At 38.2% G+C, this 25476-nt stretch overlaps 1 protein-coding gene, 1 long non-coding RNA gene and 1 pseudogene across 52 annotated transcripts in view; 1 reads left to right on the top strand and 2 right to left on the bottom strand.

Moving 5' to 3' along the window:
* ABI3BP (ABI family member 3 binding protein) overlaps positions 1-25476 on the bottom strand; it is a 243624-nt gene that overhangs the window by 152792 nt on the left and 65356 nt on the right. For all 50 annotated transcript variants that reach the window (XM_031008936.3, XM_063703961.1, XM_063703978.1 and 47 more), the window contains exons 2-3: positions 23951-24130; positions 320-388 (exon numbers count right to left, since the gene is read on the bottom strand). In XM_031008936.3, the coding sequence (XP_030864796.3) occupies positions 320-388; positions 23951-24130 (249 nt within the window). The remainder of the gene's footprint in view (positions 1-319; positions 389-23950; positions 24131-25476) is intronic.
* Positions 8606-10384, bottom strand: LOC109026078 (BRCA1-A complex subunit Abraxas 1-like; annotated as a pseudogene).
* Positions 12186-25476, top strand: part of LOC129532734 (uncharacterized) — a 64893-nt gene continuing 51602 nt past the window's right edge. For both annotated transcript variants that reach the window (XR_010132888.1, XR_010132887.1), the window contains exon 1: positions 12186-12277. This is a non-coding gene — a long non-coding RNA (uncharacterized lncRNA). The remainder of the gene's footprint in view (positions 12278-25476) is intronic.

Raw genomic sequence — 25476 nt, forward strand, 5'->3', positions numbered from 1 at the left:
TACAGGCCAGGCACTGTCCTTAACTCATTTAATCCTCAAGGACAACCCTATTATGCAGCAGAATCCAGGAGTAGAGATTTTCAATAACTTATGTAATTCCCTGCAGTTTGCAAGTGGTAGCACCAGGAGAAAATCCCAAGCAGTCTCTACCACCAGGCTGTGTTACTTCTCCAAAAGGGTAAACTGTGGACCCAGGGCTGACACCTCCTCTACATTCTTAGAGCTTCTCAAGGCATTTGGTCTCCAGGGGTCCAAAAGAGATGAAAAGTCATGGTTCAAAGTTAATAAAAGAAAAAGAATTCAATGCAAAGGACTATACCTGAACATGACTTCTTTTGACTTGGAGGTGGAGCAGGTCGCACAACTATCAGATATTTCGGCTCTGCATCTGGAAGCAATAACATTATTTATCAGAAAAACCCTTGAGAACCAGCATTGGAGGCAGCACACCCCTACCCTGATTCAGCATTCCCTGAGTCATCCTCCATAACCGCAGCTCCAGGGAGTGAGAGGACCCAATAATCCGAAAAGCTGACACTTCCTGAGAAGTTTATTAAGTCATTAAAATGAAAATTAAATCCAGATTTTCCAAACCAAATGGGCAAGGGTGAGGGAGTAGTCTTAAAATAATCATACTATACACAGATTTTAAACGCTGTCTTCATCAGTTCTTTTCTCTGCAAATACATATTTTAAAAAATCAGAGTATGTCCATTCTGTTACCCCATGCCTCAAGGAGAGCCAATCCCGATGCTCCAGGGAAGGAAAAATTCTACTTGCACAAGACACCGTGGGCCTCACCTGTATGAGCTAAAATCACTCCTTTCATTTGTATCCTGTTTATGTAATTTCTCAGCCTGTTTTCATAGCTAGTCATTTTTAATGAACAATTTCTAAACAGTCACAATTTATAAGTTGGTATAATTTTCATTTTAAATATATTTCAATGAAATGTACATAGGGAATCTCAGGATATTTAAGTTTTAAATAAAATTATATTAAATCAATCAGCATATGCTAACTCAATAAGGAGCTAATAATTTATCAAAAATTTTTTTAAATATTGATGTCTGCAAGATGAATGGCTGGTTACACATATGTAAATAAACCAAATATATTTTGGGCATATGAAATAGCATTTTATAAGCAACTCTATTGGATTAATGGATTGATGAGTATTCTTTACAATGTTCCTCCAGAACTTCAAACTCTGAAACTCATTCTATAAGAAATATCATTTGGATGCTGTAGTCAGCCAGAATTCACACCTACTTACTCAGGCAGACTTCATATCTTTGTTTTGTTTTCATTCTGGGTTCAAATGTCTCCCCTCCATGAGTCTGGAGCAGAGGCCTTCTTGCCCAAGGCTTTGCAGAGCTGACCTCTTTTCAGATGGAGACAACCTGGCAACTCAACTTCTCTTAGTAACTTGTGCCTTTGTCTTTTTCTGGACATCTTACACAGCACTGTTGGCTATAACCTGCTGCAGTAATTACCACCGAATAAAGTAACTTAGGCAGCCTGATGAACTCACCTCAGAGCTTTGCCTGATTATTGTACAGTTGCCTCCTGCCCACCACACAGATAAAGGAGCATTCATTCTGTTCCAGTCTCATGTGTTTGAAGGCACATCTTGCTTAGTGAGGCTTGTATAAGGAATGCTGGACCCAAATCAAATAAACAAGTTTCCTAGTAGGAATACAATAACCATTTCCTGATTTTCTTTGAGATATAGAGCAATAAACTACCATGTACTGAACGCTTTCTATGTGCTGGATACTATATTGAGAACCTTATATTCATAACTTCATTACTCCCTCATGGCAATCCTACCTGGCACTACTATTATCACCTCAATTTGTAGATGAGATAACTGGGGCAGGGTTGACTTCATGGGCATGTGGCATATACAGTCACATGGGGCCCCATGCTTAGAAGGGCCCTATGCTTGGTTTAAGGTCCTGCTGTCACCATCTTGAAATTCTTAACACTTTTATCTTTGAACTTGTGTTTTGCAAGGGAAGTCTGACAGGACAATAGAGCATGCATGTGAGTGGGGGAAACAGAAGCAATAAGCATGTCAGCATTTTCTTGCCTCCCCCACTCATTTATGGCATTGGAGGAATCCATTATCATATAATTCCAAAGGAACCATGATGCATGGGAGTTCAGCAAGACTCATAGGTAGAACAAGGTAAGTATGTCACATTTACCATTCAGTAAAAGGGTAAGGAGGGGGACACACAGAGCTGTGAGAGGCCGTACTTTCCATTTGAACCAGAACTTGCTTTAGATGCAGAAAAAAGGCAATGGCACTTCAAGAAATACAAATATCATCACTGGCCATCAGAGAAATGCAAATCAAAACCACAATGAGATACCATCTCACACCAGTTAGAATGGCGATCATTAAAAAGTCAGGAAACAACAGGTGCTGGAGAGGATGTGGAGAAACAGGAATACTTTTACACTGTTGGTGGGACTGTAAACTAGTTCAACCATTGTGGAAGTCAGTCTGGTGATTCCTCAGGGATCTAGAACTAGAAATACCATTTGACCCAGCCATCCCATTACTGGGTATATACCCAAAGGATTATAAATCATGCTGCTATAAAGACACATGCACATGTATGTTTATTGAGGCACTATTCACAATAGCAAAGACTTGGCACCAACCCAAATGTCCAACAATGATAGACTGGATTAAGAAAATGTGGCACATATACACCATGGAATACTATGCAGCCATAAAAAGGATAAGTTCATGTCCTTTGTAGGGACATGGATGAAGCTGGAAACCATCATTCTCAGCAAACTATCGCAAGGACAAAAAACCAAACACCGCATGTTCTCACTCATAGGTGGGAAGTGAACAATGAGAACACATGCACACAGGAAGCGGAACTTCACACACCAGGGCCTGTTGTTGGGGTGGGGTATGGGGGAGGGATAGCATTTGGAGATATACCTAATGCTAAATGACGAGTTACTGGGTGCAGCACACCAACATGGCACATGTATACATATGTAGCTAACCTGCATGTTGTGCACATGTACCCTAAAACTTAAAGTATAATAATAAAAAAAAAGAAATACGAATGGCCAAGAAACCCTATCATATCCTTTCTTACTCATGCATTAGCCAACCACTTATGCTGAAAATGATAAAGGAAAAAAGGGAAAGATAAGGACACTCATATTTCTTTTTTTTTTCCAACTCTTCCTCATTCAGAAATAAGTTGAAAGAAGAGTGTTGGTAAAATGTGCACATATTAAGAAGTGAAATAAACAGCTGAATTAGTTTTGTGCAGCATTTCCACTATTCTGGTAGGAACAAAATACATATGCATATATGTATAAACTGTAAAATACAAATTGTGCAATTTCAGTAATTTCACTTAGGAATTAAAGGCCCTTACGTTTGCATTTAAACCTGGGATTGAACAATATAAAGATATAAAGTAAACTTCATGCTAATAATTTTAAATTTTTTCTTTACTAAGACATCAAATAGTAAATAAAATAAATAAATAAAATCATGACAAAAGGAGAAACCACAAAAAGGAAAAAGCTTTATATTTTAGTATCTTCAACAACATTTTTTTTCATGTTTTTGAACCAGGGGACCTGCATTTTCATTTTGTTCTTGGCCCTGCAAGTTATGTAACTATCTTAATCAAGTCTACAAAATACTCTTTTAATAAATCTCAGGAATTCACTTTTAGAAAACAAAACCCCTAGTTTTCCTAAATTGTTCTCACTCTAGCAGAGTCTCTTAGAGTTAACCTTTTAGATTCTTCCTTCATATGGATTAATTATGCCTAATGCCTAGAGGTTTTTAAAGAAAGATCTGAAACACTAGAAAAATAACATATACAGAAGCCAAAGATAGTACCATGATCCAAGACATATGGTTATATGAGCAATTTAAAAATACCTTTTGTTATGATCGCAGTTATTTTGCATAAAGCATAGGCTGTTACAGCCAATTACAAATTGGAACAAATGTCATTACCTGGGTGCAAGTGTTGGCTCTTACTGCTCATTAAATATTTCCAACATACACATATTTTGGGAGTCTTTGTGCTCTATTGGGGACACAGGTGTGGAAAAATAAAACTCAAGAATAGGATTTCTATTTCTGTTCTCTACAATAAAATTCTTTGTGGATTTATAGTAGCCTGGAAATATATATATTGTAGACTGAAATTCTGCCAATATATGTTACTTCATTTAGAAAGATATATACTTAAAATGTCAATTTAGGAAAAGTTGCATAGAATGCAGTTAACAAAGTTTCCATTCCTAATAGTTAATTCTATACAATGTTGCAGACTAATTAAATCTAATTTGCTTAATATTTTGAATGACCTATTGTGGAGGACAGGGACAGTTTACTGCTTAAGGAAATCTACTGTTGAAATATTTTGTTAATTACTGGATTTTTCAGTAATACTCTTATAATTGCAGTTTGATAAATCCCAATTTTCACATTTTGGGTCTGCTCCCATTAGAGGACGCCTGCATTGCAAGCCTCACTGCTTCAGAATGTTGTCACAGGGAAGCTTAGTTCTGCATGCAAAGTTTCTGCTATTAAAGTGTCCACAAAAGAAGCATGAAATAAACTAAGATAATCCTAAAAGAAATTAGGTAAGGGGGTCTGAAAAAGGCCCTTGCTATGTTTAACAATTTTTTTGTTAAACTAATTTTCTGGACATAAAAGCACAGACTCTGGAAACAGATTAAATCCTATGCAACTACATGCTAGTACAAGTCAAAGTACTTAACCTCTGTGTACCTCAGTTCCCTGCAAAGTAGGAAAAATCATACCTAGTCTCATAAGGTTCTTAAAGGTAATTAAAGTTGTAATGAAGGCCAGACATGGTGGCTCAGCCTGTAATCCCAGCACTCTGGGAGGCCAAGGTAGGGAGATCACTTGAGCTCAGGAGTTTGAGACTAGCCTGGGCAACACAGTGAAACCCCATCTCTACAAAAAAGACAAAAATTATCCATGCATGGTGATGGGCACCTGTAGTCCCAGCTACTCAGGAGGTTGAGGTGGGAAGATTGCTTGAGCCCATGAGGCACAGGTTGCAGTGAGCTGAGATTGCACCACTGTACTTCAGCCTGGGTGACAGTGAGACCTTGTCTTAGCGGGGGAAAAAAAGGCTGTAACAATGTCAAACACAAGAAGTATGAATTAAGTATTAGTAACAATGGTGATTTCTAGAAAGCAGAGTTTGTGTTCTACAAAGTCTAAGGACATATTACAAGAGAGGAAAATGTTCAAAAAATCTTTACAGCAAGCATCACAGGTTCCAAAATGCAAGCATTTCACAATAAACATTAGAAACCAAACTCATTCATAAATATCGATGCAAAAAAAACCCTAAAAATATACTGACAGGCAGAATCTGGATCTGAAAGCACATAATACAATAATAAATTATTACCACATACAGTTTATCCCAGGAATGTAACATAAAGGGAAAAAAAAGGCTGGGCGTGATAGCTCACGCCTGTAATCCCAGCACTTTGGGAGGCCTAGGCGGGCAGATCATGAGGTCAGGAGATGGAGACCATCCTGGCTAACACAGTGAAACCCCATCTCTACTAAAAAATACAAAAAAATTAGCCGGGGGTGGTGGTGGGTGCCTGTTGTCCCAGCTACTCGGGAGGCTGAGGCAGGAGAATGGTGTGAATCTGGGAGGCAGAAGCTGCAGTGAGCCGAGATCGTGCCACTGCACTGCAGCCTGGGCGACAGAGCAAAGACTCTGTCTAAAAAAAGAAAAAAAATTAAGCCTATTTCCACAGGTGCTGAAAAGTCATTTGAAAGAAATGCTAATTCTGAATAAATAAGAATTCAGTGGAATACTTTCTTATAAAATATATCTTAAAACATCTAAATCAAATGTATGATCCTCCTTTACTAAACATGCCAGACCCTTGCTGGCACCAACAATGATACTGGGTAAAAAAACAACGGGACTGTTGATAACTGAGTTGAATTTCCCATTATTCCTATACACCAATAATAGACAAACAGCAAGCCAAATAATGAGTGAACTCCCATTCACAACTGCTTCAAAGAGAATAAAATACCTAGGAATCCAACTTACAAGGGATGTGAAGGACTTCTTCAAGAAGAACTACAAACCCCATAATCTCAGCCCAAAATCTCCTTAAGCTGATAAGCAACTTCAGCAAAGTCTCAGGATACAAAATCAATGTGCAAAAATCACAAGCATTCTTATACACCAAGAACAGACAAACAGAGAGCCAAATCATGAGTGAACTCCCATTCACAATTGCTTCAAAGAGAATAAAATACCTAGGAATCCAACTTACAAGGGATGTGAAGGACCTCTTCAAGGAGAACTACAAACCACTGCTCAAGGAAATAGGAGAGGACACAAACAAATGGAAAAACATTCCATGCTCATGGATAGGAAGAATCAATATTGTGAAAATGGCCATACTGCCCAAAGTAATTTATAGGTTCAATGCCATCCTGATCAAACTACCATTGACTTTCTTCATGGAATTGGAAAAAACTACTTTCAATTTCATATGGAATCAAAAAAAAGCCTGCATAGCCAAGACAATCCTAAGCAAAAATAACAAAACTGGAGGCATCACACTACCTGACTTCAAACTATACCACAAGGCTACATTAACCAAAACAGCATGGTCCTGGTACCAAAACAGATATATAGACCAATGAAACAGAACAGAGGCCTCAGAAATAACAGCACGCATCTACAACCATCTGATGTTTGACAAACCTGACAAAAACAAGCAAATGGAGAAAGGATTCACTACTTAACAAATGGTGTTGGGAAAACTGGCTAGCCATATGCAGAAAGCTGAAACTGGATCCCTTCCTTACACCTTATACAAAAATTAACTCAAGATGGATTAAAGACTTAAACATAAGCCCTAAAACCATAAAAACCCTAGAAGAAACCCAAGGCAATACCATTCAGGACATAGGCATTGGGCAAAGACTTCATGACTAAAACACCAAAAGCAATGGCAAAAAACAAAAGCCAAAATAGTCAAATGGGATCTGATTAAACTAAAGAGCTTCTTCTGCACAGCAAAAGAAACTACCATCAGAATGAACAGGCACCTACAGAATGGGAGAAAATTTTTGTGATCTATCCATCTGACAAAGGGTTAATAGCCAGAATCTACAAAGAACTTAAACAAATTTACAAGAAAAAAAAACAAACATCCCCATCAAAAAGTGGGCGAAGGATATGAACAGACACTTCTCAAAAGAAGACATTTATGCAGTCAACAAACATATGAAAAAATGCTTATCATCACTGGTCATTAGAGAAATGCAAATCAAAACCACAATCAGATACCATCTCATTCCAGGTAGAATGGCAATCATTAAAAAGTCAGGAAACAACAGATGCTGAGAGGATGTGGAGAAATAGGAACACTTTTACACTGTTGGTGGGAGTGTAAATTAGTTCAACCATTGTGGAAGACAGTGTGGCGATTCCTCAAGGATCTAGAACTAGAAATACCATTTGACCCAGCAATCCCTTTACTGGGTATATGCCCAAAAGAATTATAAATCATTCTACTACAAAGACACATGCACATGTATGTTTATTGCAGCATGGTTCACAATAGCAAAGACTTGGAAGCAACCCAAATGCCCATCAATGATAGAGTGGATAAAGAAAATGTGGCACATATACACTATGCAGCCATAAAAAAGGATGAGTTCATGTCCTTTGCGGGGACATGGATGAAGCTGGAAACCATCATTCTCAACAAACTAACACAGGAACAGAAAACCAAATGCCACATGTTCTCACTCATTAGTGGGAGTTGAACAATGAGAACACATGGACACAGGGAGGGGAACATCACACACTGGGGCCTGTTGGGAAGTCGGGGGCAGTAGGAGGGATGACATTAGGAAAAATACCTAATGTAGATGATGGGTTGATGAATGCAGCAAACCACCATGGCACTTGTATACCTATGTAACAAACCTGCATATTCTGCACATGTACCCCAGAGCTTAAAGTATAATTTTAAAAAGGTAAAAAAAAAAAAATTATCACTTTAGGAGAATTTTAATGACTTAGATAAAAAGTAAATTTTCATACAAATTTCTTTCTACATTGTGAAAATAAATTCTATTTCTTTTCTATTCTTGCTTTTCCTTTTTTTAAAAAAAAAATAGAGATGGGTCTCACTATGCTGCCCAGGTTGGTCTCTAACTCCTGGCCTCAATAAATTCTCCTGCCTTGTCCTCCCTAAGTGCTGGAATTACAGGTGTGAGCCACTGGGCCCGGCTTCACTTTTCCAGTTATAAAGAATGTGTCAGTGTAAGGCTTTCCCTCAACAACTTAGTGAAATGTGAAAAAAGATTTTGAAATAAAAGCATCTGATGTTTGAAAACATACTTTATAAATTAAACATGCTAAGACTTATCTGTGGATTACTGCAAACAGGGGAATATAGTAAAAACAAATGAATTTATCTGTATTAGTGCAAGTAGCTCAACATAGTAAAAACAATAGAATAGAAATGTTTGGGTAAAGACCCATCTGCCAAATGAAAAAAAAATCTCCTTTTAGGTTAAAAGGATCAAGATGTAGGAGACTGGATATTCACTAGATCCCTTCATTTTCTCAATCTCTTCATCTATTTCTGGGCTGCTCATTGTAGATGCTTTTTCTTGGTTACTACTATCAGTATCTGTTTTACATGGTTTGTCTTGTATCTCCAACTGCTGTGATTTCTTGAATTGTCATCTGTCATCTAAGTCTAAGGCTTTATGCTTAATCATTTGTGGTCTACTAGCTGGACTAGCTTCAGGAATGTCAGTGTGTTCTACCATTAAGGTCAGATTGGCTACTACATCGAGGTGGAGGTTGTTGTTACAGCTTTTAGAAACATGTCTGTTTTTTAAAGACATAACACACGAATGAAGAAATTCAGAATCTGGATAAAAGGTCCATAATGCTTGACCAGGAAAAATGTTCCCCTGAGGGTCTTTTTAGATATTCTTCTCTCAGGCTGCCTGAATCTATGCTCATCTCCTTTTTTCCAATTTCTTGTTTTAATCTGTTTATATCCTTTACTAGTTTATTTATTGCTTGTTCATTGTCTTCCACTTTTTTTTGCATATACTCTTTAATTCCTCTTGTAATGAAGCATTACATTTCATTTATCTTATGTACCTCCTTTAATGATCCATCTTCTTCAAAAAATTTAGAGCTGTGTGTTTTTACTGCTTGGCTAAAACCAGTGGATGTACAGGAACCTGATACAGTTTTATAACCTAGTTGTTCAGAAATATCCAGATTGGCAACCACTAAAGGTACCCTGTGAAAAAGTCCTCTTTGAGGTTTCAAGGCACGTTTCAGTCGATGAGTAGAGCAGCTTTCTGTTATTATACTTGGTGTTAATAGTAGAAAAATAAATTCTTGGTTTGAAAAATGCTCCTGCAAGTTTTTGTGAAGCAGCCTCTCTCTAAACGTCATGACCTGATCTGAATGATGACAGAATTTGTACCAACTTATCACATTCTTTTTGACATTGGAGAATATTTTCTTCAGTGCTTGCTCATTTACTTCACTTGAGGAATTATAAAAGCTAAAAAAAGCATGGAATATATTTCTGAATGTCAATTGTATAAACAACTTCAACATCATCCATTTGGGAGTCAGTAATGCTATTCTTGACTTCATCTTTTACTTCCTCAAGAAGAACACCTTCCGTGTCCCAGACAGTGCTGGGGTTGTGTAAGGCAAGCTGGTCAACACAAAGCCCAAGAACACCTGCTCTTACCCTCCGTGCTGCCGTCGCCTCAGGCTTCAGGAGACCTATCTTCACAACTTCATTAATCTAAAACGTGTCTAAAACAGTTTATAGAAAAGGAAGTTCTCTCTTTTGTAAAAAAAAAAAAAAAAAAAAAAAAAAACAAAAAAAAACCAGACAACATAAAATGTATGCATCAATGAGTCAAAGGAAGCTCTTTCCATAAGTATAAAATAAAAACCTCAAGGTATACAAGAGCAGTACCATTAATTAGCAACTTGTTTCTTAGTTTTATATAAAATAGACTGATTTACAGTAGAAAATGCTTTAGAATTTGATGAAATAAGGTAATTATTTTTATTAGAAGCCAGTGTGGCACATCATGAGACCCTAATAAGAATAAAATCACCCACAGAATTAAAAAAAAACTATATTCATGGAAATCTCCATAACAGAAATATTGTCGATTCTGATTTGCATCTGTAAGTGCCCACAAGCCACATTTAGCTATATTCAGACCTGAGCGGGTATAATCTAAATTTAAGCATCCTCTAGCTCTTGACATTTGGCCACAGCTCCTGTACCGCATTTCATCAACACTAACCCTGAGTAACGTATACCTGAAAAACACCCTTGAGAAATATTGCTGTCTTTAAGCTCCAGCAGGGAGTTCCACTCACCCACTAGTTGGTTCTCAAAAAAGGGACCTCCTAAGTGTGGCCATGGAACAGGTATATAAACAGCTCACCAGTGCCCTGGGCTCTGTGACTCTGTGGCTATCAGCTGCCTTTGCCCCTGCTGTAGATGGGTCCCCTGTGGCCTATTGGTAGATGAAGGGGAGAAGGGAGAGGGGAACCCCACTGAAGAAGTCAGTCTAGGCAGAGGCGGGCAGGCCTGTGGGGAGCTGGAATGTAAAAAGAGTAGAATGCTGTTGTCTCCTCACTTATTGAAAGGCTACTTACCGGTAGTTCTAAGTTTCAACAGGGGGACCAACTTTGCACTCCACCCACCCCACCCATTGTCCTATTCCGGTGACAAAGAACTGACTAATAAAACCAAATTTACACCACAACAGCAAACTGGTTTCAGCAATGGGGTATAAAATGATTCATAACTCAACTGTAGTCCACATCCACCCTGAAGACCATTGCTGGAAAAAGACAGGCTCCAATATTGTTGATGCCATCACTCCACAGGACAGAATCAATAACGACTACAGAAAACCCGCCCATCCATGATAATTAAGTGACCCTGAAGTAATTACATATGAAAAGGCCAGAACAGCAGCAACTGAAAGTCTGGACCAACTCAAGAACATCACTAACATTCTTTCAGGAAGGATGGCATCACTTCTGGAAAAACACTGATGGTTATTTTTCTAGAAAATTGGGGAAATCCTGCTGTCTGCTTGGGCATGTGCTAAGTTGTAGCTTTGCAAAGTTTCATGGTAGCTTGAAGCTCAAGTAGAATAGAGTAGCATAAGTAATGTCAGTGTTGTACCAACTTTACTATGTTAATACATACAATATAATTGACTAATATACAATGCTAATTTTTAATACATCACTCAGTAGATTACTAGCACATTGCCCTTAAACATAAAAAAGAATGCCTATAGAATTATGGAGCATCACAAAGTAATATAAGTCCTTCACCTTTTAGAGTATTCCTAAGCCCCTGAAGAAAGCCGTAAGAGGCTGAGGATTACTCTGGACGTGGGCCAGGCTTTCAGTTCATGCTGTTTATTCATGTACCTCTAAACATGGAAACATAGTAATTACTCAATAAACATGTTCTGAAAGAATTAATGAATCTGCTCTTCTACCCCTTTAATGCCTGGGGCTAGAAGAAAGATGAATGAAGCCCGAGGCTTTGCAGGCAGAAAGGAAAAAAAATAATTAGAGGGTTGGGAAATAGCACAAACAAGTATTTTTTGAAAAGTAATCAAACAATTAGTCTTTAATAAGTCCTATTTGTAGGACTGTTGTTTTTTTCCTCAGAACAAGTATATGTTTTCATGTGGAAAAAAAACTTTTCCTTCTTTGCCTGAAAAATAACTGGAGAGCAAATTTTAAAGCAAATCCTACACTATTCAGTAATTATTTCCATTAAACATTACAAGATCTGTTGAATAATGAACCCACACCCAGTTTGACAGAACACTCTGTTATGCCCCATGGCTTGGAGAATTCTGGCTTATCTCAGTCTTTAAGATGCAGTCTGCGGAACAGGCCCCTGGCAGGCTGAGCTCATACTGAAGGTTAAACTACTCACAAAAGTGCAGCCAGCCATACCACAGAACAACAATGCAAAAATGACTAGGAACAGCAGCCACTGCTGGGATTCCAGAATGTTCACAGGCCTGTTCTGAAGGGAGCTCACAGCTCATGTTGGTGCGGATGTCACAAGAGAAGTTGCTCAGAATTGTTTGGAATTGAATAACAGCAGTGAGAAACAGCCCCTCATTGGCCCGCTATAGAGAGTGAGTGGAGCCTCTACATATGAAATGGGAGTGCAGCATTGATTGGAAGAGAGGGTGTGGGGAAAGGGGTATGGGAGGAAGACAAGGTTAAAGGGGGGAAAGACGGCGTCTCTTTCCAGTAATGTGTACTCCCAATGGCTGTGCCATAATTGATCACCATTTACAGGTTTCTAAGGTTGTCTGGAAGAAAAGATACACTTTTTCTAAACAGAGGGTCGTTTTAAAGACAGTCCTTTGAGGAAGACATTATTGGAGTTTTTCTCAGTTTTACTCTCATTCTGTGAGAGTTGGGGAGGCAATGCTATTAAAAGCATGCATTTCACCCATGGCTGACTATATAATTTGTGGGGTCGGATGCAAAATCAAAAGGTAGGACCCTAAAAAGAGTGCCATTGAAGGCACAAAATTCAACTTTTACTTTCTTCCACCATCTCCGTCTTGACCCATCACAATGTTTATTTGCTATTTAATATTGCACTGTACAGGTGGGTGCAGACCCTCAGTCCACTCTCTTCCCCCTCCACTTACTATCTCCCTCCAGCAGCAGTTCCAGGATCAAGATCAAAGTGCTTTACTCTTATCCCCAACCCACCCCCCGGGGGAGAAAAGTCAGTCTCCCTTCCCTGCAGGTCTGCCATCCCAATTCATAGACCCTCAAGGGATTGCCATTTCTGCACTGGGACATACTGTGTACCTGATGCAGGTGAGAGGGTGTTGCCCCCACCAAATGCCCTACTTAATGCACAGTGGCTCTGCCAGACACTGCAAGGACTGCTGCCGCCATGCCCGGCCAGATGTCATTATGGAGGTGTGCACACGCAAGTCCCTGCTGGAGGTGGAGGGCAGCTGAAGTCGCTGAATAGGGATGGGAAGTGGAAGGCAGCCAAGCAGCAGGGACACCAGGGCAGGAGGACATGACAGTTGAGAATCAAACTAGGGGAGGGGCTGGGAGGCCAAGCATAAGAACCCAGGCTCCAAGCCCTCTGCGCCTGCTCTGTTGTCTGATAGGACCTCACTTACAAAATAAAACAGAAAGATAAATTAAGAATTCATGACACTGACAGCAGGGCATTAAACCCAGAATGCAAGGTCCTCTAAGTGCACTGGTCATCCGATCTTGAAGCCAGCCCTGACCCTTCCACTTCCAGTGCCTGCACACTGACCACAATGCTGGGGTTCCAGGTCATTTCATTTCCTGTGCTCCTGGCATAGAGTTGGGAGCATCTCCTTCAGCTACTGTCCCAAACTAACCCTGCTTCACTCGAATGCTCTGGCAGATTCTCTCCCTGACACCACAAATGTTTAAAAACTATTTATCTTACCCACTTGCTACATCCTTTCCTAGTTTAGCAGACCTGTTAGGCATTAAAATTGTTGGTTTTATTGCCTGTAGTTTTTTCCTTGCCCATGTTTTATATGTGCACCCCACAGAGAAGTTTAGATGTTGTCTGTTAACTGGTTTAAGCCTTGGCAAGGGCTTGATTTTGAAGTAGAGACTGTACATTCGCACACACACATTTTTCCAGTGAATTCACCACTTTGTTCATGTTATCGCTACAGGAAGTGTGTCTGGATATTTTTATTTATCAGGACTTTGTTCGGATATTTGTCTTTCAAATTATAAAGCCAGGTCACATTAGCTCTCAGATAGTTTCCAAAGTCAAAGCCATCAAATCAGCAAAGGTTTTTCTTCCTTTTCAAATATTCTTGTCAGCTTTTCCATGTAGGAGTGGGGAGTCAGGAATAATTTACACAAGATGAGTTTTTAACATTGAGTTCAAAAGTACGGGAACACTTATAGGCCATGGAGAAAAGCACTTTGGCATGGTGTTCAGCTATACAGGCTGAGGAGTCAGCCTGCTACTTGTAGATTTCTTAACCTCTTGGGGACTCACTGTCTTCAGTGGGACAAAGAGAATGCTAATAGTACCTGCTTCATGGGGTTGCTGTAAGGATTTAATAACCCATTTCCATAAAGCCCTTAGCCCAGCACATTGTAAGTGCTCAAAAATATTAAATCATCAGCTAACAGGTTGATAAGAAGTGCCACTCCAGCATTTGACCATCTATGTGCCCAGCCTGGAGAATGGAACACAGCAGTGGCAAACCTGTGGCAAACCCTCCAACCCTTGATTTTGTCTCCCTTTTCTTGATGCAGAGCATCCCCAGTGGCAGAGAAAAGGCTGGGCTATTACCTTGGGATCAGATTGTGAAATATCTGGGGACCATGCTAAGAATTCTAGGCTTTCTCCTGTATGTAGATTGCATATAGATTTTTCAACTAAACTGGGGTACTGTTGAAAGGGAGCACAACTAATTATATCAGAACAGCAGGTGTTAGCCATGACTATGCCAGATAAAACAGGGTATATAGTTACTTTACTAATAGGGTAGAGTCAACCCTTTACCCCAGTTGAATAATTTTTTCTCCTGGATATTTTTACTATAGGCAACTAGGCAGGGAGCCTTCCCTAGCAAACTCTGGGTAGTCAGCTATTACAGCTGTGAATATATTGACCCTGATTGTGGAGCCCACCAGGGAAGGTGAGACTCAGCTCTGGTCCTCAGGAGCTCACTATTTTGCTGGTGAGACATGACACAGAAGAAACACACACACGACAAAAACAATTGGGGAACAATACAGAAGAGTATAACCTAATGCTGGCTTTCATGGCATAGCACTTGGTATGACCCACATGTGTCAGAGAGCACTGAATTTCCATGGAATGTAAAATATTTAAAGGAAAATAATATGTGGATAATCAGGAAAGTTGATGTGACCATGTTCCTTGGTTTTGAAATGTAAAAAAATAAAATTCTAAAGTTTAAATGCTATCTTATATATCTATTCCAGATAACCCTTTAATATCCTTTTACTGGCAGCTGTCTTTCCACTTAAGACCCCTTCTCCATAGCAAGACTTTTGCAATGAATCTGGGACCATATATCTTTCTGGCCCATGACAAAAAGGGCCATTAGCCATTCGGGGACACTCTTTTGGATATTATCGATAATGACTTTTTAAAAGTTAGATTTTGATCTCAGTGCATTGTGGGTTACATTTGAAAAAACTGTGCTTTATATTAAAATATTGTGAATTTTTGTATTGTATTTCCAAGAAAAGATAGACTTGGCGACAGTTTATCATTTGAAGTCAAGCAGACCATGAAAACATTGTAGTTGAATCCAGTAAAAAAAAAACAGGACTTTGAAAGGATGTTTTCTTTACCAAAACATGATGAAATGGTCATCTCTTATCATACAATGGCTTTCTGGTATAAGCTTATGGTGAATTGTTTAAGAGATGGTGTACATTTATTAAGAAATTGATACCTATTAGGCGAATTTCTTTAAAAATCCCCTTTGAAGCTGAAGTTCTGGTAAATTTTGCGCCTTGGAGGAAAAAAAAAAATCAAATGATTCTGGGATTCCTGTTTTTTTAAAATGATAAATTTGGACTCATCTTGAAGATTTAAAGCCAAATACTTCCCAAGTGGTAAATCAATTTCCAAAGAAATAACTAAGAATTAGATGACATTTTGAAAATAATTTTAAAAGAGAAAAATCTATCTTAAATGGTACCCACAGCTGTTTCAGACTTTTTGGGCCTTTCCTTTTCCTCTTTCCCACCTATTCATCCACCCGTCTACCCGTCCACCCATCCACCCATCCACCCATCCACCCATCCACCCATCCACCCGTCAACCCATCCACCCATCCACCCATCCACCCATCCACCCATCCATTCCTTTATTGTGTTTCTGAAATCAATGAAAACATTGAGGGTAAAAAGAAATCTAAGGTTCCTGGGGTCCTTAGCTCCTGGGAGTTTTCTCCTCGGGTGAAGTGTAGAGGCAGACAAGACACACCAAAATAAAAACAAATAGCAATTAATTAACCTTAAGAATGATAAAGCAAATGCTAAGCCTCCAGGATATTCATGGAGAGGGACTGAAATGTCTATCCTGGCCAGAAATGGCCTTGTGTACAGTAGATAAAGTAGGACTTGATGGATGGGCAGCACATAATAAGCAGAGATGGTGATGGTGGAGGAAGGGGAGGACAAATTTTGAGGATGAAATGAGTGCCTTACATACTTAAACCTTAATGAGGAGATAGCCATAATACATCTCCCCACCCACTTTTTAACCATTTTTTACAGGACATTATAGAAGCAACACATCAGGAACTTATGACCTTTGTCCTGTAGAACAGATAAAGTTCCCTAAGTTCTGAGAGGCAGTAGCACACAGTGGTTCAGAGCTCAGACTTCCTAGCTTCAAATCCTTTACCTGCCATACAGTAGCTGAGCAGTGTTAGGAAGTTTAAAACTCTTGGAGCTTCAACCTCCTTCTGGGTAAAAGAGAACTAACAATACTACCTATCCCTGCATAACTGCCATCTTGCATCCGTATCGAGTCTGATATTCACTCCTGGCAGCTGTCTTGCTCCCTGCCTTTGAAGCCTCTTGCCGTCTCTCTAAGGACTCTGCCAGGAAGAGAGGGCTCAGCTGGCTTCAATGGCTGGTACTACATCATTTTCTTCTATTGGTTTATCCTGCTTCTTTTTTTCGTAAGTTATTTTTTTCATCTTCTTTATATTCCCTATATAGTTCCTTCAGTTATTTTCAACCCCTATTTCTGTTTTTCTTCAATGAATGCATAATCACTTATGATAGTTATATTTCAGTGTAATAAACAGTATCAATCTCTATTATTTTATATTTCATCCCACTTTCATAAAAATAGAGCATTCTTAAACACTTTTATGATAGAGAAGAAGAGAACAACTGAAATTCTAAGGGTTGCCATGGTAAAATAGGAAAAATTGTGCATTTCCTCTTGCCGTCTATACAAATATAAAGATTAAGGGTAAACCTTGTAAATGGTACTAATAATCTGTAGAAATATAAATTGCATTAAAATTTATAAGCATACAATTTATACTGATTCATATCTGATCAATCGTAAATCAACTTTGTTTTTAAATGTTTGAAAATGTTTCACTGTGAAACAAAGTGAGAAACTTCAAAGTAAGAAACTGATGGTTGAATTTTAGCCCAAATGCACTGAGATAGAATTGCCATCAGTTAAGTAAATTAAAGCATCATGCACTTATTTTTATCTGTTTAGTAGGACAGGTCAAAATTCTTGCTATCTTCTTGCTAAAAATTGCTTTATTTGAATAAGAGATTGAAAAAGTGAGATCTAGAGATGACTTTTTCAGGTATATATTTTTGAGGGAGTCACCATATTTTTCTTTGGAGGCCACAGCTAAGGAATTCTAAGAGGCACCTGATGACTCTCTTCACCAAAGGCACGAAACAGTCAGCTTTGACACAGGATACCCTCGATAATTAAGAGATAATAATGACTTTGGGAGAGAGCTGTGTATATGCATCAGCTACTGTGCCATCATCTTAGATTTTGCTTATTTTGTTTTTTAATCTTGTTTTGAGAGTTGACCCTGACGAGAAACATACTTGGGTATGATAGTTGGGCATGGCTGCCTTTCAGTGACTAACAGCTCTGCTAAAACAATCTACCCTCTACAATTTTACCAACACTATCTCCGCACCCACAAATATAAAACAAAACCACAAAACTGCCACTTAGACCAGGCTTTTTCAACCTAGGCACTAACCTCTTAGAGCTGGCCAGAACTTTAGTGGAAAGTTAACCCAATAGTTATCAGCAATTGAGACAAAGCTCAGAAGTGTTAGGTAAATTATCCAAGGCCACTCTGCTTGTTATAACAGCAACTGACAAAATTTATAAAACATGCCTACTCTGTGCTAGAGTCTATATTAGCTTCTTTTTTTTATATTTTTTATTTTTTTGAGATGGAGTCTTGCTCTGACGCCCAGGCTGGAGTGCAGTGGCGTGATCTTGGCTCACTGCAACCTCCCCCTCCCAGGTTCAAGCAATTCTCTGCCTCAGCTTCCTGAGTAGCTGGGATTACAGGCACCCGCCCCCATGCCCGGCTAATTTTTGCATTTTTAGTAAAGATAGGGTTTCACTATCTTGGACAGGCTGGTCTTGAACTCCTGACCTCGTGATCCACCTGCCTCGGCATCTCAAAGTGCTGGGATTACAGGCATGAGCCACCACACCCAGACTATATTAGCTTCTTTATATGATTCAGCCATAGTCTTTACAATGCTTCTGAAAGATTATTCTCTATTTTATAAATGAGAAAAATATAATTCAGATAATTTAAACTACTTACCCACAACTATTCCACAATAAGTCGTGTTGAATTTGAACCCAGGTCTGTCTGACTCAAAACTAAACAGGTATTCTTTCCCCACATCGTGCTGCTTCTCAAGTGAAGACTGATCTTTCCTAGAACACAGATTTTAGCATCCTTGTCCAGGACTTTTTTCAGCTTAGACCATTTCCAGCGCATTGGCACTGCATCCTTTTCCTCACTAGAGCTGGCATCACTTGGAGGAGTTATAGGCAAGATAGTGACTGAGAGGCCTGTGCTGAGTGTGAGAAATGCACTCCCTTAGAGAAATGAGTGTGAGGGTTAGCAGCTGTGAGAACACGAGAATTAAAACATTTGCACCCCATTAGTCCCTTTGGAGTCCTAACACCTGGTTGGAAGACAAACTCTTCAATCAGAATTTGTCATAGTGAACACATATTTTTAAACTTAAGCCTTTTCCGCAGTAAGGATACTAAAGCAATTCTTCAACGTGCACCACATAACTGTGGCTGTAGGTCTTCCTCTGCAGGCGACACTGATTAAAGTGTTTTCAGCTGTCAACAGAACATCATTAAGTATGAGTCTTTAAAGGTCAACGCTGAGAAAGTTCTCAGCTAATGAGACATTAGCAAAATTGCTAGCAGCTGACCATAGAAGAAAGAAGCAGAAACTTAAAATGTTAACCTGGAGTGAGAACATTCATGATGTGAGTAAAAAAAAAAAAAAGACATAGGAACTTAGAGGATCTATGAAATGTGAATCATGTTTTATCACGTCATCGCAGGGCTCTGGAGGCAATTAATATTTATTAATAGCCACCGGGGAAAATACTATATTTCCTACTGCCCCCTCTAGTACAATCTTAAATTTTTACAGAAATTTCATATGAATATTAATTTCCAAAATGGCAAAGGGAAGGTTTTATTTACTTTTGCATGGAAAAGCAGTAAGTGACTTGAAAACATCTCTGTCAATACTTAATAAATAGAAAGATAATAGATAGGTATTAAATGTAAAAATGGTTATAAATGATTATTTAGTGGAAGTCCTGGTCCACAGGTCACTAAATGTTAGCTTGAATATTTCTGAATAATCAACAGCTTCTCAATTCAATGGTAAAATGAAAAATGATGGTAAACATATCATTAAACAAATGAAATGTGTCAGACAAGGCTGTACTTAATATTTGCTTCGCAACTGAGGATAATTCACTGTGTTTGGGTATAGTTCCATGCAACTGAAAAACATACCACTACCTTATTACAAAAGAAAGTAAGAGCAGGAGCTGTAAGTGATGCTTTTTTTCCATAAAGAAATAAAAATTCTTTGCTCTTGTATAGCACTTTGCACTCAAGGGACTTTAATTCATCACTTTATAGTTACAAATACACTAAACCACCACAGCATATCTGTGAAAAATACATCCGGTAAACTGATATCAGAAAGGGAATTGAATAGAGATGCAAATTTTAAACATACAGCTTGTGGCAGACAGGATAATGCCCCCAACAAAGCTTGCTTACATCCTAATCCCCAGAACCTGTGAAGATGTGAGGTTGCGTGACAAAGGAGAATTGAGGTTGAAGGTGGAATTACAATTGCTAATCAGCTGATTTTAAAATAGAGAAAGTATCCTGGATTATCCAGATGAGCTTACTACAATCACAAGGGTCCTTAAAAGTAGAAGAGGAAAGCAAGAAAGGGGGCCAGGGTGATGTGATGCGATGGCGATGGCGATGGCGATGGTGATGGTGATGTGACGTGACGTGATGTGATAAGGGCTTGACCCACTGTTGTTGACCTTGAGTGGAAGAGAAATGCAGTAGCCTCTAAAAGCTGGAAAAGACATAAAACCAGATTCTCCCCTCAGAGCCTCCAGAAAGGAATGCAGCTCTGCCCACACCTTGATTTTAGCTCAGTGAGACCCATGTTGGATTTCTGACCTACAACTGCAAGATAATAAATCTGTAATGTCTGAAGCCACCAAATTTGTAGTAATTTGTTTTAGCAGCAGCAGGAAATTAATGTATGGCTGCTTAATCAATTAGGAGCAATTAATGCAAATACAGTCACGGAAGACTATAAATAATCAATTTAAACAACCAAAAAATAACATTTAATTTGGAACAAAAGTTCATTTTTGAAGTAATAAAAGCAGAAGCACACAAATCTCTTGGCTTAAAGAAATACGGAAAAGGAAATATGTACGAGGAATGTTTTTTCATTTCCACTAGAATACTAGAAGGGAAAAGGAATTAATAAAAAGAACATATTGATCTACAATATGAGGTAAGAGTTTTAAAAATAATTGGAATAGCCTTCTTGGAGTTGTGGAATCTTTATCCCTAGGTTCTTTGAGATGCACAGTGACCTATTTTATCTGCCCTAAATGACTCAATAGCTACTTTCCTGATGACAGGACTTAGATTAAACAATCTCTCACATACTCTTCCAGCCTAAATATTCTACACAGAGTGAAGTCTATTCAATTCTGTGGCACAAATATGTAGTGCCTATCTACTTAATGTAACTTATTTTGATATGAATAACCAAAGAATAAGGCATAAGCTTGACTTTAAGAAGTTTTCAGTATTATAGTTAACGAAAGTAAATAATCAAGCATATTTAAGCTAGACTGAAAGAATCATAAGGCACAGATAAGTGATATATTGATAAAAACCCATTAAATATATAAAAATCAATGCATTCTTATTGGCCCTAAAACCCAACCAACAAACACTGTCACTGGTCATCTTTGGAAATAATCAGAGCATCAACTCATAACAATGAAAATTTACCCTGCCTTTCTTATTGAAAGTAACGGCAAACACTGCAATAACTTTTGTACCAACCTAATAAAACCAATATATATGGAAAATAAAAAAGCAGATGAGAGAAATTTCTTCTTTATCATTGGCTAAAATGGGGAGAAAGAATAATAGAATGAGAAAATTGCTGTTTATAACTCCTGAATAAAATAATAGATCTGGGCAATGATTATCAAAAGATGCTAAAACCATTAGGTGAAAATTTGATGGAGAATTTTACTGTGAGAGACCAGGCTGAGACCACCTAAACACATCAGTCTTAGGATCACTAAATGGGACAGGCAGCCATTATGCACCTCTTTTTGTGAGTCATTAGGAAATACATAGTACCACCTGTAAAGTACTACATTCCCCCTTCCCCCAAATTCAAATCTAATACAGCCTCTAGATCTAATTACATCTTCGTAGGAAATACAGGGGATAGGAGGAGCCAGCTCAGAAAATACAGAATGGAAGCAACCAGTTCCATATTCCATAATATAGAATATGGACATTCTCTGTGATAAATGACCCAATTTCTCTAGAAATCAATGACATTTAAAAAGAGAAGGTAGAGAGGATTGTTACAGAATAAAAGATACTTAAGAGGCATAATCCAATATATCATATAGACCTGTTTGGATCCTGATTCACACAAACCAACCCTGAAAAGACATTTTTAAGATCACTAGAGAAATTTAAATATGTTCTAGGTATAAAATGGTATTATAGAATTATTGTTATAATGTGATAAAAGCACAGTGTTATTAAAAATATTTATCTGTTAGAGATGCATACTGAAACATTTTTAGATAAATAAATGTGACACCTGGTTATGCTTTAAATACCCAGCAATGAATACAGTATGTATGAAAGAATACACAGAACAAGATTAGCAAAACAGTGATATATATTCGAGCTGCATGCTGAGATATGAAGGTTCATTTTAATACTCTTTCCTTGGTTGTCTGAAATTTCCTGTAATAAAAAACTTTAAAGAATGAACATAATATAAATAAATAAAAGGGTCCCTAGTCCATTTAATCAATTTTCATCATTGAAACAGTGAAAGGTTAAAATATTTGTGCAACAAATTTTCTTCAGTTTTCTGAACATATTTTTTATCAGTAGTAATTTGACTTCTATTAGTTTAAGATTGAACACTTTTCACCTTATGTGGAAAAAGAGCTTACAATTGACCCAAATTTCAACTTATATAACAAAAAAACTATCATAATAAAATATTACTCCTAACGCTCAATGAAAAAAGGGGTAATATGTCATCTGTTTCTATTTGTGTGGGGGCAAACACACGGCTTCTGGTCACTTTTTATACTAAAAAGTGAATAGAGTGGAGACTTCTTTATGGTTTTTGCGGTCAAGGTTAGTGTTATTACATTTGTCAGAAATGCTTACCTCTCAGTTTTTTGGTAACAAACTAGTAGGTTTGCTTTAAAGTGTTTGTCTTATGTAAAATCTAGTTTAGATGCTTAATTAATAATATTACTCTGTTGCCAGATTTTGAAGTCCAACAGAGACGTCTGTATGAGAAACAAGAGGCTACAGGACAAAATAGATTCATCTTCAACATTCCCTGCATATTATCAGAGCTGATATAAAGTAATTGAATTCATAGGATAACACCTCTGAAACTTATAGGAAAGCTCCTAAGCAATAATCCTAGCAGTGGAACAAAATGTAAACCTCTTATTAGACTATCCAGAAAGCCTTTAAAAGTATTCACAACAATAGAGGATCCTTTAAATATTTATATATTTATTTATTTATTTGACAGAGTCTCACTCTGTTGTGCAGGCTGGAGTGCAGTGATGCTATCACGGTTCACTGCAGCCTCAGCCTCCCCATGCTCAAGAGATCCTCCCACTTTAGCCTCACAAGTAGCTGGGACTACAAGGCATGAGTTACCATGCCTGGTAAATTTTTGTATTTTTTGTAGAGAGGGGATTTCATCATGTTGCCCAGGCTGTCTAGAACTCCTTGGCTCGAGTGATCTGCCCACCTCAGCCTCCCAAAGTGCTGTGATTACAGATGAGACACTGTGCCAGGCTTAAAAAAAAATTATTCATAAATGGTTTTATTTGCAAATAATTTTTCTGGAGAAGGCTCAAAAGTGACCCACATCCTCAATTTACATTTTAACATAATTTAAAACATTTTTAAAGCAATATAAAATTTTATAATACATAGAAAAACTTTAATATTTTTTCTCTGAAATACTCTAAATTTTTAAAAATGTAATACTTTTTTTTTTAAATGTAGCTTTTCATGAAAAGACACTCAAAATGCTGTAGTCGTACTATCAAAAGATAGTAAGTTACAGCATTAAGGAAAACTAGTCCACATAAAATATGTTACAGAGACTTAATCCCAGACATTTCAGCTGTTTTTGTCCTTATGAATTCTTAAGTTATATAGCCAGGGACAATGAAGATAACTATTTCTGCATGCAATAATTTTTTTAATGTAAAGAATTATGCTATGAGTTACAACAATTATGAAGATGTCTTGTAATTCTACCATTTGATTAAGCTAAGGATGTAGAAAAAATAGTTCTTGACATCAAGATTTGTAGGTCATGTTACACCCCCCACCTCTTACCTCCTTTCCTTCCCAGCCCGATACCCAAACACCTTACCAACTATAGCTTCTGTGAATTTCCCTTCAGCGGGAAGAGGGAAGTACTGGTTTGGTGATACATTGCTGCCGTATCCCAGGAGAAGACCTTCAAGCTTTACATTTGGACTTGGACGCAGGAACTTCAAGAGGATGGAGTCACTTGTGGTATTGATGTGGACTTTCAGGTTTGGCCTTTTACCTAACAATGGGAATGAAAACATCGATGGCTGTTACTTCCCCTTTTTAGCATCCTACCCAAATTCCCAGCAAGTGTTGGTGGCTAGAGGCATTGTTCTTGAAAAATATGTTGTCTACTTTGCTACTCAGTATTACAGCACACACACCCAAATGCCCAAAATGAAGCTAAATGACATAGAGCAGCCTAGAATAAAAAGTATATCTTACTGTTCAATACTTAGTAGTTTATTATTGGGCAGGTAGATGGACTTTGGTTTATTTTGGCTATTCAAAGTTGGCCAGAACCTTTGCTTTATACACACTGTCTGGGTATGGTGAAAGGACCTGAATTTTTTTTATTGGTAAAATTGAATTACTACAGCTCAAAAATACCCAGCCTCCTTTATGAGGCTTTCCAGTGCCACATCCACAGGTCTTAGTCATTGACAGAGTTGGAAACAGAGGGAAGAAAAAAGATTTTTGTCTTAGGGATAACTGACGTGGTAGAATAGGGAATGCTGGAAGGCAGAGAACGGTTGAGGAGGAAAATGACTAGTTCCATTGGGAGTACATCTGGGAGTACATGGAGATGCCCAGTAGTGAGTGGGATTTCTAAGTGTGATACTCAGGATGGGGGTAGAGACCCATCTGGGTGTCATTAGCTTATAAGTGATAATTGGATGAACTTTCCCAGAGAGATGCCAAGAATGAGAAGAGAGACCTTAATCAAATTCTCAAGACGTTTATTTTTAAACTACTAAGGCAACAGAGGCAAATAATCACACTAACTAAAGGTTTTGACCAAGTGGTGAGGAAACACGTTGTCTTTTGCCTTTGGAGCCAGAAGGAACCAGGTTCAAACCCCACTTCTGTGATTCTGGCATCCCACTGAAGATACTCGAGCCTTATCTTCCTGGTTTCTAAGTGATATATAACATTTACCTTCTTGCTGAGTTATTTACAAAGGTTAGTGTATTAGTCTGTTGTGGCACTGCTATAAAGAGATATCTGAAACTGCGTAATTTATAAAGAAAAGAGGTTTAATTGGCTCATGGTTCCTAAGGCTGTACAGGAAGCATGGCTGGGGAAGTGCAGGGAACTTTCATGGCAGAAGGTGAAAGCAAAGCAGGCAAGTCTTACATGGCCAGAGTAGGAGGAAGAGAAAGAGGAAGGTGCCACACACTTTTAAACAACCAGATCTCGTGCAAACTCTGTCACTAGGGGGAGGTTGCTAAACCATTAGAAACCACCCTTGTGATCCAATCACCTCCCACCAGGCCTTACCTCTAACACTGGGGATTACAATTCAACATGAGATTTGAATGGGGACATACAGCCAAATCATATCAATCAGTTAATGTAAATGGC

This window comes from Gorilla gorilla, chromosome 2, assembly GCF_029281585.2.
Source record: "Gorilla gorilla gorilla isolate KB3781 chromosome 2, NHGRI_mGorGor1-v2.1_pri, whole genome shotgun sequence".
Lineage (NCBI taxonomy): Eukaryota > Metazoa > Chordata > Mammalia > Primates > Hominidae > Gorilla > Gorilla gorilla.